This window comes from Hippoglossus hippoglossus, chromosome 10 (genome assembly GCF_009819705.1).
Source record: "Hippoglossus hippoglossus isolate fHipHip1 chromosome 10, fHipHip1.pri, whole genome shotgun sequence".
Lineage (NCBI taxonomy): Eukaryota > Metazoa > Chordata > Actinopteri > Pleuronectiformes > Pleuronectidae > Hippoglossus > Hippoglossus hippoglossus.
In genome coordinates this window covers 26,029,839-26,044,788 of record NC_047160.1, presented here as the reverse complement: position 1 = coordinate 26,044,788, position 14,950 = coordinate 26,029,839, and the positions used below count along the sequence as shown (strand labels likewise).

At 41.7% G+C, this 14,950-nt stretch overlaps 1 protein-coding gene and 1 long non-coding RNA gene across 3 annotated transcripts; one reads left to right on the top strand and one right to left on the bottom strand.

Moving 5' to 3' along the window:
* Positions 1 to 1,421: 1,421 nt before the first annotated feature.
* Positions 1,422 to 10,719, top strand: LOC117769543. The gene is made up of 3 exons (XR_004615253.1): positions 1,422 to 3,402; positions 9,670 to 9,677; positions 10,710 to 10,719. It is a non-coding gene; the product is annotated as an uncharacterized LOC117769543 (long non-coding RNA).
* Positions 4,049 to 13,585, bottom strand: slc25a48 (solute carrier family 25 member 48). 2 transcript variants are annotated; one of them, XM_034598510.1, is made up of 7 exons: positions 13,393 to 13,585; positions 11,904 to 11,947; positions 11,285 to 11,356; positions 9,749 to 10,001; positions 8,551 to 8,838; positions 6,003 to 6,136; positions 4,049 to 4,561 (listed from the first exon to the last, which is right to left on the bottom strand). In XM_034598510.1, exons 1-7 carry the CDS (start codon positions 13,445 to 13,447, stop codon positions 4,457 to 4,459), a joined length of 951 nt encoding a protein of 316 aa, XP_034454401.1. In that variant the 5' UTR covers positions 13,448 to 13,585; the 3' UTR covers positions 4,049 to 4,456. The 2 variants fall into 2 exon arrangements, with proteins under 2 accessions (XP_034454401.1, XP_034454402.1); XM_034598511.1 differs by lacking the exons at positions 4,049 to 4,561; positions 6,003 to 6,136 and adding an exon at positions 6,931 to 7,778 and having other exon boundaries at positions 13,393 to 13,576.
* Positions 13,586 to 14,950: the final 1,365 nt, after the last annotated feature.

Sequence of the window (14,950 nt, the reverse complement as noted above, 5' to 3'; positions counted from 1 at the left end):
CATTTAATCATCAATTAATCTGCAAACTATTTTAATTAATTGATTCATTATATTCTCTCTAAAATGTCATAAAATTGTGAATATCACTCGACCCAGGCGACGTCTATGTCTTCCTGTGTCAGACCAATGGTTCAATATACAAAGATATAAAACTAAGAAAAACTGTAAATCTCAACATGTCACTGAATCATTTTCTCTGGACAGATGATGTTTATAATTCACACTGACATCATGCTTCATCACATTCACACACATGCAGGATGTCGTCGTGTGTGTGTGTGTGTGTGTGTGGGGGGGGGGGGGGGAGACTCCCTCTCTTGTTGAATAGCAGAGAAGTGGTTCAGTGTATTTTCTGTCTCCAGAGGAAAAACTCAGCACAAGACATTTACATGAGCAGAGAGAGATTAGCTGCTTATTTCAGCAAACGCTCACATTGTAAATGCCAAGAACAGAGGTGGTGTTACAGTGTGTGTCTGTGTGTGTGTGTGTGTGTGTGTTATTTAAATCCATTCCTCTGAAGGCAGGCGTACACAGTGTTTTTTTTTAGAACAGGCGTAATTATATTTTCTACACGTTTCTGTTCAAACACAACAAACAGACCTGAGGGGAAATCACATTTTCTTTTTCTCGGTGTAGGAAGAGAACTCGAGTTAAATGAGAAACAAGTGAAAACAGTGTCAGACTGTGAATTAACCTGCTGAGCACGAAGTTCAAGCTCCTGCAAAAAAACATCTTATTAAAAGTAACGGTTTATTATACTGTAAAAATAACTTGAACAGAATCACTCAGATTTCTGAATAATGTTCAATTATTCCCTCTATAGAAAAGTTTCAAACCATTTTATTTTCTTTCTTTATGACTGTATTTGACAGGGACAGTGCATATTAATACAATTTCTGAAAAGATGCCAGAGTTAGCCACAGAACGATTGAAATAAAAGTACATACTTTCAGAATAAAAGCGTTTTAAGATACAGACAAATATAAAAGCAGTGAAAACTATAGACACACAAATCGGGTCTGTCTTAGTATACACTGTCAATATATATATATATACATATATATAGTTAATTAAGAATGAATTTCACATTTGTCAAATTTACTTCAGTGTTTATATAACGACTCACTAAAGCAATCAGGCTGCATGTAGATCAGTTAACCATCAGCTGAGTGTGTGTGTGTGTGTGTGTAGGGGTGGGACCTCAGCTGCACTGGGTCAAGTCCAGGAGGGAAAATCACTGACATTTGAAGTGTGAATAAAGACAGGAAGGAGGAAGAGGAGGAAGAGGAGGCGAAATCAACAGGAGCTGATGGAGGGTGTCCAGAGATGGAGACAAGAGGAAGGACAGAGGAGACGGAGAAAGGAAGCGAGGAGACGACTCTGAGTGGACACTGATAAATTGGAAGTGTTCTGTTCTTCCTTGTTCCGACTTGAAGGACAGAACTAGATCTTCCTGGATCTGTGTGTTTATCCCCATCAGCTCCAGGATTTAACAGCTTCTCCCTGAATCAGGACCCACAACCCCCTGCAACATTTCATTTGAATAACAAGGATCTGTCCTCCAGTGCGTCCCTGAGAGTGAGGACATTTCCTCCTTGTAGCATGTTGCAAAGTGAACAGGTAGAACATGAGCAGATCAGAGGTGAGACACGGGGGCGTCCGGCCTCCGGGGGCTGAGACAATCTGCAGCAGGTCAGTGCTTCAGTTGATCTGTGAAACCAACCAGCTGTTGATCTGCTGCCTTCACGTCAGAAAACAGGATTTACATTTAAAGTCTCTGTTTGTTTGAACCTTCGAGAGCAACTGGGAATAAACTAAAGAACTAAACTAACAGACAAACTTACATGAAGCCAACAAAGAAACACACAAAATCCACAATCAGACCTTTGACGCTGACTCACAGGAACGTAAAGAAGCAAGAGTTTTAAACTGAAAACGATCCTAACTGACTTTTATCTTGTCCAACATTAGATTCTCATACATCAGTTAATGATCCAAAATGATCTCTCTGAGTTTCTTGACTCATGTTTTTCTATATTTGCCACTTGTGATGAATAAATGCCTAAAAAAAAGCCAATTAAAAATTATCCTTAATCCTTGTGACATTATTTAATTGTTCACGTGAAACTCAAGCAAGAAGAAGTTAAAGTATCATGAGGTTGGAATTTAAAAATCACGATATAAATCAACTTATTCAATAATATGATATGAATGTGTATTTTGCTGATTTCCTAACAGCGGCTGCTTGACTTTCGTGTTGAGACGCTGCCATCTCGTGGACGTTGTGCAGCATCACAGGCTCAGGTGAATCCACACAGGGAACAGTTGACAGAGGTCGTGACCTCGGGGGTCGGGCTCTTATCAGCCGCCTGCAGGCACTCGGCCAACGTCAGCCTGCGTTTCCCCTGAAGCCCGACTCTTCCCATCGGGCTGAGACTCGACCTCCTGCTGTCACATCGTGTGGCGACACACAGAGCTCGTCTGATAACGTCTCAGTATCACACAGCACACATCTGAGGGAGCGGAGCCGCCCGGGACGTTAAAAGCTTTATTTATGTACAATAAGACACGTCTGGTTCCACAACAGCTGGAATGGCAGTTCACATATTTACAAGTATTTACATGACAAGGAGACAATTTTAAATATCACTTATAAGGCAGCGGCTACGTTATGATTCAGGATATTGTCTCCAAAATGAGAAATATCCTCTGTGTGCAGAGATCTAGAGGATCAGTAGCTTCAGGATGCAGATTAATACGTCTTAGAATATAAAACAACACTTTCCGGTGCAGTAAAATCTACACACAACGTTAAATGTTAAGGCTTTAAATCGTGAAAGTAATAATTATTTTAGGTATAGATGCTACGAACCTGTTAACATGTCATTGATTGAATATTTGTGCTGCAGACTTTAGAAAAGCAATTAATATAAAGCTTTGCTATAACGGCTCATTGTGTGAATCATGCATTTTAATAGTATTGTGAAAAAAGCTCATGTTAATGTGGCGTCAACTTGTAAACTCACTTTTCTTAATATAAGAAACACACAAATATAATATTACACACATGTGGACGGTAACATGGGAGGCACACACACACAACACGTGTCATTGTCATGTTCAATGTGAATTTGATTCTAGCTAATAAGAATATTTAGAACAGAATAAAAACTAAAGGGAATAAAAACAAACTCATCACTGAGAAAATATATTAAATTTAGATTCAAGGATTTGTGGTGAAAACGTCACATCCTCTTTTCTTAAAATCTTTAAATTCCTATTTTAGCATGAAGTCGTATTTCTCCATCTCGCTGAGGTCAAAGTGCAAAGATCCTTTCTTCGCTGAGTCGCCACATTCAGACTAAAAACATTGATTTGGAGATTTGCAGGTCGAGAGCTGATGTCGAGGTGGAAACTCGTCGGAACGGACAATTTGTGTCATAATCACTTACATGATTATTTAAGTGTCAAATTAGTCAATGAAATAACGTTCAAACTATTTAAACTTTGTCTAAAGGTTGTTTTCTGTGACCAAGTTTTTAATCTCAAAGATTCTCTTGACTCATAAATCAGCTCTTTGTGTTTCTGCATCAAAATCATAAAGAAAAACTTGTTCTTTGGTAAAACTGATCCAAATCAAAGAAATCCTCCACTCGTCCCTTAAATAACGAGATTATCGACATTATTATTCGCTCCATTAATATAATTCTCAACCATTTAATTAACTGCTGCTTCTGTCTGTTTGGATTAACAGAGTTTAGGCCCCCTGGTGGCCAACGCCTCACCTGCAGCCTGACCCTGAACCTGGGGACAGTCGAGGACAACTGTGGGTCTGAGGCCACGAGTCAAAGTGTAAGAAGAGACGATCACGTGACCGGTGGTGGATGTTTCAAATTCTAACTGAGACGTATACGATGCTGGTTTCTAGTCAACGCAGGAAATCAAATGAAATGTTTTATATTTGCTGCTAAATATTAAATGTTAATATTCAAAGTTTGAAAGCTTCATTCTGACTTATTTGACTTAGTTTCACGCACAAACTGAGTTAAATAACAGAATGCTGCTGTTTGACATAACTTCAGATTTACCTCGACAGATTAAAACGTCTTTTATTAGTGTCTGACTCTGTTAAACTAAATGACCGACTCAGACTGTTCTGCCTTTAATAACTAATATTAGAACTCCTATCATATTTTCTTTCACTTTCACTCTGAGTCTGACGAACGCCTCCCACTTTGAAAACCCTCTGGACTAAATAAGACGCAGCATCAATGAACCCGTCATTGAAGAGCAGCAGCGACTGAAGCTCATTCTTTCATTAATTCACCCTGAGGTGCTGAAAGTCTTTATATCTGCTCAAACCTAACTTCAGGCCACGAAGCAGCAGAATCGATCTCTTGTCTCAAAGCTGCGGAGGTTCGTGTTGCTGTGGAGAGCGGAGCGCGAGTCCTCCGTCCTAGAGGCTCCTGAAGAACTGCAGGGAGAGTTCGTAGGTCAGGAACATGGTGGCGCTCATCGGGAAGCCTCGGACGGCGTTTACCAACGCTCCACAGAAGAAGACCTGCACAGAAATACACTTTGATTAAATGTACGTTTTTATATTTCATTTCAAAATATGTACAGACACGACTGATTCATGAGTCGCCCTGTGAAACATGGCAGTGAGATAATATCCAGTATGTCAGGGCCCAGAAACTAAATTTAAACGTCATTCATTTCATTATTTACACCAATGATTCTGTTGCTGTCAAGTCAAATCATTTTATTTAAAAAGTTAAATAATTAATCAGCCACTTCCAGGGCAGAAGAGCTCGACAGAGATCTGAGGTCTGAGCTCTCTGGGTGATTTCTAGTTTCAGGTCTGTAACTCAACATCTAAACTGACGGACTCTCTGACAGTTGGAACAGAAAACCTGAGAATCACAGTGTAATAGTTCATTTTTCTTTCTCGCAGAGTTCTCGACTCATTGATCTGTGACCGTCGGGTGACCAGAGCCGTCCAGTTCACTTCCACAGAAACACACACAGACTCTGGTATTGATGATTGTTTCCAGTCTGGTGCTTCAGGACCTTTTCGGACCTTTGACACGATGAACTCGAGACACTTGGACGCTGCCAACTTGGCAGCAGCTCCGTTTGTCTCAGGCCAAGTTGGGATTCAACACCTGACGTGAAGCGGTGACATATCTACATCAAATCTTCAGATGAGAGCTGAATGTTTTCAGCAAAATAACTGATATTTGAATATTGTTTTCTCTCCATTCACGTTCCTCTGATTAATCAGCAGCTTTCTGCTCAGTTGCCATCAGGAGTTAGTTTCTGATGTTGTGTATCTGGATGTGATGCTGTTTTCTGTCCGTGTTGTAATACGAGTCCTGACAGAACGAGCCCGTCTGGATGCTGAGTTTTGATTCGACGACAGAATCACGTCCCTGCGAGACGTTTCAAGGAAGTTCGATTCCTGAGAACTGACTCGTCTGGGTTGCACATGTATTTAAGGTTTCACTTCTGAAGGATTAAACATCTGTTCAGCAGCTGATACAGTTTCTCTGCTGCTGACTGTACTGAAGGGTTTGTAATTCTTTATAAAATGATAACAATTCTGTAATTAATTAAAGATAGTTTTATTTCCTGTACGTGTTGGGACGTGGCCCACATCTGCTATCAAACCCTGCTGAAGCCTCACATCTGATATACATGTGGAGAATAATCACTGTATTTAAGACATTACAGCACTTGTATTATACTTTAATTTGTCTAATTGTAGAAATAATAAATTGGTAAATACTTATACTTTATAGTAAATTAACCTGAAGCTGCTATTTAAGTTGAATTTTTGTTTTTGTCATCAGATATTTGAAGTTTTGCTCGGTTTACTACTACGTTACTTATAACGTTTGGAACCTTTGTCTTAAAACTGTGAAAGTGCACATCACCAGTGATTGTAATATTCACAATATATATATATAATATAATAATATGTATATAAAATGTTTGCTGACCCGTATTCCCTCCGTCTTGTAGCTGTGGACGATGCAGTGTAAGATTCCCCTGTACTTCCTCTGCAGCTGGGCGTCGGCCTGCATGCGGCTCTTCACCACGTCCGCCGGCGTGGCCGTGACCCAGGAGATGGACCCTGAGGAAGAGGAGGGCAAACTTTAGTCTCTGCCGGGTGAGGCAAGGCACAGACCTTTCCAGGGTTACGGGTTCAATTCCCTGCAGCTTGTTCGCTGAAAATCAGTGTCAAGACATTCAGCGAGCAAACAAAGGCAGATGGAGCACAGAGGGGTCAAAGGTCGACTCAAGAGACGTCAGCTGAACCTGCTCCGACCTTCAAAAGAGACAGACACCAAAACTAATGGTGCATTCAGGTGCTGATGGTAAAATCTGACTGAAAACTACCATCTCTGGTTGATTAGAATGGTTTGATTGTCTGGATACGTAAAAATATTATTTGGAGTCAGAGAGGAAAACAGACAATGTGAAATAAGCACAACATAAAAAAACACGACTCAGAATTACTGACACTCCTTCATCATCAAAGATAAGGTGAAGTGGCCGATTAGAGAATTACCCTCGGTACGCTACAGACACGCAGAAGGTTTCCTCTCCCTCAGACCAGCTGAGTGAACTGAGATCAGTACTGACTGATGTGTCAGTGATCGGTTCCACGTTGGTCTACGTTGTGATTTTGCTAATATCTGCATCACTGAGAAAGAACGACGACACACAGACGTTACAAACTCTGCAAGTCACCAAACAAACACAACAGAATGATCATTAAATGAACTGGAACAAAATGAAGACCTACTTAAATGTATTTACATCACATTACATATCCAAGGCACTGCCAATGCATGCATTCAATCATGAGGGAACAAACCCAGAACAGCAAGAATCAAGTAAATACATTAGCTTCAATAAAAGCCAAACTACAAAGTTCATGTACGTGCAACTAACTTTTGTCTTTTTTTTCTCTACATCATAGTAGACGGTGGTTTATTAGACATCATCTTCTTGAAGTCTGAAGAGATGAGTCTTTAGCCTTTAGGGGAAGATGTGGAGACTTTCTTCTGTCCTGACGTCAATGTGGAGCTGGTTCCACCGTTTAGGAGCCAGGACGGCAAAGAGTCGTGATGTGGTTGAGTGGCAGCTGTCCCTCGCAGTGAGGGAGCAGCCGATTGGCCGACGCAGAGCGGAGTGGACGGGCTGGGGTGTAACGTTTGACCAGGTCCCGGATGTAGACTGGACCCGATCCGTTCACCGCACGGTACGCAAGATGTGGGCAGTCACTGGTAACCAGTGAAGGGAGCGGAGGAGTGTGAGTTAACTTATTGAAGACCGGTCGAGCTGCTGCATTCTGGGAGTTGTAGTAGACTAGGCGTGAGATTAGGGTTTTGACGATTATTGTCTGAGGAAATATCACGGTTTTCACGGTTTTCACGATTATTGATACTATAGAAGCAAAAAGACACACAATAATCAAAATATAGCTAATGAACCAAAATATTCATTATTATTGTAAGCTATTTTATTTAGTTGCCTTATTGTTGAAGGTTGGTCAGTGAATTTGTGTTTCCTGTCATCATAAGCAGTGTATCTGTTTGGGACTTTTATTGTGAAGGGTTCCGTGCTACTGCGGAGTTGTTGATGTGCTGATAATAAGGTCACGGGTCAGATGGGGCCGTTCCCTGGAAGGAAAAGTAGCTCGGTCTTGTCAAAGTTGATTTTCAGGTGATGTGCGGACACCCACTGAGAGATGTTGTTCGTGCTTCTACCTGAGTTTCAGACCGGGGGAAAAGAGAGAATTAATTGGGGGTCATCTGCGTAGATGTGGTTAGAAAAAACGCCATGTGAGTGAATGACAGAGCCGAGAGAGTTGGTGTGCAGAGAGAAGAGGAGGGGACCCAGGACGGAACCTTGAGGGACTCCAGGAGCGAGAGGACAAGGTTCTGACACAGATCCTCTCCAAGTTACGTGCAAACTTTGAGGTAAGATGAGAGCCTGAGACACCAGATCCTGAAGGGAGGAAATAAGGATCCGGTGGTTCACCGTGTCAAACACAGCAGAAGGGTGAAGAAGGATGAGGACAGAGGAGAGAGAGGCGGCTCTAGAAGTGAGAAGTTGCTCAGAGGCAGCAAGGAGGACAGGAAGCAACTTTCCTGTCAGTGTGTCATCAGCAGGATGTAATTACCAGTTTATTAATTAAAAAGATGTAATAACTAATTATTTATCCTGTATTATCAGCATAGAAATACATGATAATTGATGTATCTGCTATAAAATATGTAATAACTGTTTGTATAATCTGTATAATGTAAAAGATCTATATGTATTTATCCTGTAAATTCCTCCACGACAAAATTAGGTTATCCTGATTTTGATGATTTATAGTCAGAATAAGATAAATAATAACTAATTAATTCATCCTGTGAAATAGTTTTTAATGCCTACTATATACTCTAATGCCTTTCTACTCTGTACTCGTCCGTCATTACTCAATCTAAATTAATCTAAACCCCAGTAATCACAGAATAAACTTAATTTTACCTGCCAGTCCTCCCGCGAGCCAGATAGAACCAGGATGAGGACTCGACGTAGCATCTGGCTTCAACAAGTTGCAGAAGATGGTGTATGGAATGAAGTAGAGTGTGTATCCGGGGACGTCCCTCAGGATCATGGCCCCGGCCCCCCGGTACAGGCCCTGGAGGCCCTCGGTCTGCAGGATGCTGCTCACACAGTGGAGGGGCCCTCGGTACAGGGTCTTGTTGGGGATGTTGACCGAGCGCAGAGGGATGTTGGTGCCGTTCGACACGTTTCCAGCCAGATTTAAGTTCTCTGAAGAAAAAGAACACGATGAGGAGGTCAGTGCTATAACCTCATATTTCTTATTGAGGGTGTTTCTGTTTCCTCTGTGAATCACAGTCAGATTCATCGAATCATAAAGCTTTTGATTGACACAGTAAATGTTATGGCACTTTGCTCTATAAAAAAACGTAAAGTCAAGTGTGAACCTGACCCACGTCATCACATCATGACGGGGGGGTGAGCCTGAACGACACCATAAACAAATGTGCATCACATAAACGATTCATGTGTCACATCATTAAACTTCTGACCTCAGTTTTAGTAGTTTATTGTTTAACTGAGAAAGTCAACCAGAAATATAACTTCAATCAGATACTGAAAAGTAACCACGGCTTCCAGCATCTATAAGTTTGCCGATATTTTTTTCCAATAATCCATTAAAAGTCTAATAAAACGTAAAAAAAAAAACATGAAAACTTGAACTCGACAGAAAGTTTTTCCAGATTAATGTGAGGTTTTCGGTGACCTTGACTTTTGACCAACAAAGTCTAAGCAATTCATCCTTCAGTCAACAAAATGTTTGTTCCAAACTTGAAGATATTCCATCAGAGCGTTCCTGGTTCAAACCAGGCATGACGACGGCAGGACACATCAACATGTCATCACCATCTGAATATGATCATATATGTTTTTATAAACATTAATTTCTCCTTATTTCCCTTTTCCTGTTTTCTAAGTATCAAAGAAACAACGACTGATCTTTCTTGAGCTTTCTAGGAAAAGTGTAAACACATTTTGTGGTGTTACAGGCTGGGTGTGAGTGGGCGTCGCCATGTTTGCCGCACAGCTGTTTATCTGCAGCTGTTTTCGTGAGAAGCATCTTTCTCCTTCTTTCTGCTGCTCGAGAGAAAAACCAACAAAACCACGATCCCCGATTTACCTGCGAGAACCGTCTGCGTCTGCAGCTGCAGTCGGATCTTCACCAGATCCACGGGCGCCCCGATGCCCACCGACATCAGGCCCGTCAGCATGCTGGCCACGGTCAAGTCCAGCATGCCGCACGGATGCCGCCCGTCGCCGTAGCGATACTTGCTTATGAGTCTCTGCGTGTTGCTGAAGAAGCCGAACACGGCCGAGTTGTAGAAGGTGATGCTGGCCAGCGGGAACGACATGCCCTTAAAAAACCCCATGAGCTGAGGAACACAGAGGAAACACGTGAGACTCAGAACAAACACAAACACTTTCCAAGTGGTGAAAGAAAACCAACTGTTTCAAGCTGTAGTGTGCACTTGTGGTTTTTCGTCCTGCGCCAACAACACTTAGAATGAGAAATGGGGGGGGGGGGGGTGGGGGGGGGGGGGGGGGGCCTGCTGCCAAATATTTAGAACATGTGGAAAGTAATCCCCTCCAAACAGGGGAGAGGGGGGGGTCTGTTGCAGGATCCATCCCACACTGTAAATCATCAATCATCTGTAGCAGACGAGTTTCTCCAGTTTCCAACAATGTGACACAGGAAGTTTTCAGCCTGTTGCACAATTCACTTTGATTCATTTTGCAGAATTCTGTTCTGTTCGCAGAACTCGTCGGCGGTCAGATTTACTGCTGCTGAGAATCGTCTCAATGCAGCTGAGCCCGTTCACGCCGGATTCCTGCAGAGAAACTGAGGCAGCGAAACAAACAACTAAATCAGGTCAGTGTGTGAACAACAACAAGCCACTAATTACATGTAATTCTCTTTTATTTTGTCTGGTCCCCAGGAAACTGGTCATTATACGTTTGGGCCTGTGAAGTTATTTCGCACTAAACTGTAAAGCAGAAAGTTACAGTAGAGCTCGTACCTCCACTAATTCAATCAACCTGCACCAAATCAATGTAAATGTAGTTTAGGCCATTAACTACAGAGAACTCCAAGAGAGTGCAAACCTCAGACAGGCTGAGGCTCCGTCTCTCAATGTAAAGAAAGTGAAAGAAATCCTGGATCTGCACCAACTTCTGTATTAATCCTTACAGTAGTTGTCATGTAATCTTGTTTTCAAACCAACCAACAGACAAACATGGGGGGGGGGGGGGGGGGGGGGACAGCCCCTGCTCTGCGGACGTAACAAAGATTAAAACCTCAAGTCAGACACGACTGATTCTGATTAAATAAAGATGGACGACGCATCTCTGCTCCCGACCACGATCCAGAAATAAAGACAAACTATACCGAACGCTGCTAGAGTCTGTTTTGGTCGATACCGTCCCATCTGCTAACATGGAGGAGGCAGGGTTTGTGTTCTGCAGCCAGCCACTAGGGGGCGAGCCAGACACCTTGGCCTCCCTTTTGGGAGCCGTCATGTCGTCCATCTTTATTCACAGTGGATACAGAATGTTTGCGATGCTTTAAGCGTCTTTGAGAGCTTTGAAAAGCGCTTTATAAATGCGATGTATTATTATTATTATTATTATTGTTATGATTATTATGATGATTCTTTACCGTTTCCTTCCTGTAGATGGTGAGGATGCAGTGCAGCATGTTCCTGTAGCCCCTCCCCGCCTGCAGCCGCGTCTGGAAGAGAGAGAACGACCAAAACACAACAACAGTTAAAGTCAATAGAAAACAGAGCTTCTGGTCCACAGACCACTTTCCACTGAGCTCAGACCAGCACAGAACTTTCTTTATTGGTTTTATAAAACTCTCAAAGGACTGAAGAGAGATCTCAGGTGAATCAGTAGTTTTCTTGTTACCCGATTCAAAAAAGTATTGATGCGTTGACACTCGACAGCAAATGAAAAAGATCTGAGAGTGAGAAGAACAAGTGCTGACGTGGAGTTGGAACCGAATCTCTTTCTACTGCAGGTGTTTCTAATGTTCGAATTCTTTACTTTATCAGGAAAATACATCATTTCCATTTCATAACGACCACTTTTCATTTAAAGATTTGCAGCTGCACATCAAACAAGCTTGTCTGAATAAATAAACAAAGTCTTAATTGCTGTTGTGTAACACAGGATGTGCCACATGCGAACAGACAATGGGTCTTGATTAAATCCAGTTGTTTGTTCGTTTATATAACAACAAGATGGTTGAATTAAAATCCAGAATCTCAAAATACCTTGACTGTGTCCAGCGGATGACCGACCACCACACTGGAAGCTCCTGCAGCCCAACGACAAACGACAAGGTCATCATGGAAGAGAAAGACAGAAAGAAAAGGTCAAACTCAGAGTCACTCGCTTCCCTTTGTATCTCTTCATATCTTCCACTGATTAAATCTATTTTGAGTTTTTGAGCAGCTTTTTATTAACTTTACATTCAGAAGCATTAATCGCTCATCGTGTCCCTGCTGAGATGAAACTGGGAGTAATTGAGCGGCAGACTGGTTAAACTGGGGCAACCGTGAATGAGCGTGCACTTATTAACCCGCTGTTCCTGCTGCTCTCTGTGCATTGTGTGTTTTCCTCACTCAACCAAACACACAACACATGGCAGCACAAAGGAAAACAAGGCAAACTGTTTACTGTCTGAAAGTCCAGATAAAAAATGCCCACAACCAATCGGCTGCCTCATGACGGCAGCCGGTGCAGATTAAATCAAAATACCACATTACGATCATTGGCCCAGAAAACAAGCAGCAACTTTCTCTATGAGATGAGACACTTTTCAACATTTTCATTGATTGACTGTTTGAAATTTGGTGCAGATCCAAGTTAAGTTAAATAAAGTTTCTGACTTTTTGACAGTTTGAGCTCTACTGAGTGAGATTCTAGTCACGATTGTTGAGCGAAGCATTTTTCAAAACACAATAAAAAAAGTTTATTTTCCATAATGACTTTTCATATTGTGCCATTTTGATATAAATAAATATATAAAAACAAAACAAAACCATCTTTAACAACAGTTTGTGTCATTTAAATGTCCAGATGAGTGAAACCATCACAAAACATCTTCTCTTCACTTAATTGACGTCAATCGTAAAAAAAACAAACAAATTATTTCTTCTGTTCTGAGGAACTTAAACTTTTTTGAGACTAAACTTTAAGAGTTTCTGCTTCTTCTGGATTCAGGTTTTATTCATGAACTGAACCAACCACATGTTCTTCGGTGTGAAGGAGCCGAGACCCACTTTGTTTGTTTGTGCAACAAAACAAGATGCACAAACAGCGCCCCTAGCGGCCACAGCACATGCAGCGTGTATTCCACTTTTTTTTTAATTGTTTTTTCTCACTGGAATTCAATTTGCCACATCATCACAAAACCTGCTGCGAGTGACTGTGCGTGTGCGTGTGCATGTGATAAGAAACACCGGAAGTGAGAACACAGGAGCAGGGGGGGATGGGGGGATGGGGGGGGGGGGTATCTCTCCATTGTTTACACTGGAGCTGCATGTACGTGGGGCTGCAGGAGCAAAACCACTTGACCTGAGCTGCAGGTTCAGTGTGTGTGTGTGCGCGTGCGCGTGTGTGTTCACTGGTTATTATTTCAGCTAAATGTATCGACACCCCCCAACCCCCCGGTTCATCAGCCCCCCCCCCCCCCCACCACAGTCTATGAGTCTATGGGGATTTATCAAAAGATAACAGATAGAAGTCCGAGCCGCTCACCTCCGATCCATCCCGCGATGAAGTCATCCACCTTGAAGCCTTTGGAGCTCTGCATGTTCAACTCAGACCAAAGTCATCGGTGAGAAAAGAAACGCTCCTCGCTTTCCCCTCAGAGGAAACGACCCTTCAGCCTCCGGTGGAGAAACACTGCAGCAGATCCTCTGCTGGTGATAACGGTGTGAGCAGAGAGGAGGACGAGAAGAAGAAGAAGAAGAAGAGGAGGAAAAATAAGGGAATCCACAGCAGGTTGGCATCAGGGAGCCAATCAGAGCAGAGCTTCATTCTGTGGGGACGGTCCTCCTGACCAATCAGGAGTCGGCTGAGCAGCCTATAGAGACGCAGCCATGGAAATGAGCCATGAGGAGGAGAAGTGAAAAACACTGAGGCGACGTCAACCCACTGACAACAATAATCACAATAATATTATTAATAATAATAATCACAATACTCATAATAGCAGTGACAAGAACAATCGTCATAAATATAATAATCATAACAACAATGACAATAAGAATCATAATAAACATGATAGAAACAATAATGATAATAAGCAAAACATAATAATAATCCCAAGAACAATCATAATAATAATAATCATGATAATGATCATAATAACTTTATGAAGCACTTTTTAAAACAGCTAAGAGGACAAATAAAAACCACAAAACAAAACATCAAAGTCCAGAAGCAACAAAACACAATAACATTTCAAATCAAAGACTTTTTATTACATCACGTTTCTTTATTATTTCAAATCAGTTTTAACCCTGGTGATCGATTGCACTTTATGATTATTGCACTTTTAACTGTTTGTACGTGTAAACACATCCTGAGAAACACAGTTTCCTTCCCCACGTATAAATTTACAGATCTGGTAATAATGACAAACTTGAAACTGGATGATATGATAGAAGATCTAAAATCAAAGACATCATTTAAAATTACAGGCTCTTGCTTAGTTTGACTTGAACCTAATAAACTGGTCAATGAGTTTATCTCCTGCACTTTGAGGCCTCGTTGATCTGAAGGATTTTTAAAAAACGTAGGAAATAGAAATACATTTTCTCTGCTATGTGAGTTTTGACTCTGAGACGACATCTGCTCACAATCTGAAACACGAGCAGCTCTGATGCAGGAACAGGACGAGACGAGCTGTTCTCTCTTCTTTAAGAAACAAAATACTTAAAAACACTGGGGGAGTTTCTGCTCACGTGACTTTTCACCACAGACAAAGAATGAAACATTTAATTTTAAATATGACGGTAAGAAGGAGGAAATGTTTCCAATCCCTTTCCGATGGGGACATTTGTCATGACTCCACCTCTGAGGTCAGAGCTTTGGTCAAGGACGGCAGCTGGCTTCTGATAGTCTGAGTAATACTTAATGTATAATACCTAAACCAGAGGAGGAAACACACACACACACACACACACACACACACACACACACACACACACACACACTAGAGGGAAGCAAATAAACAGAAACAAACTGAGGTTCAAATCTAGAAAACTGAGACTGAAGCCAGAGGAGATTTGGGACAAGATTCACTGATTCA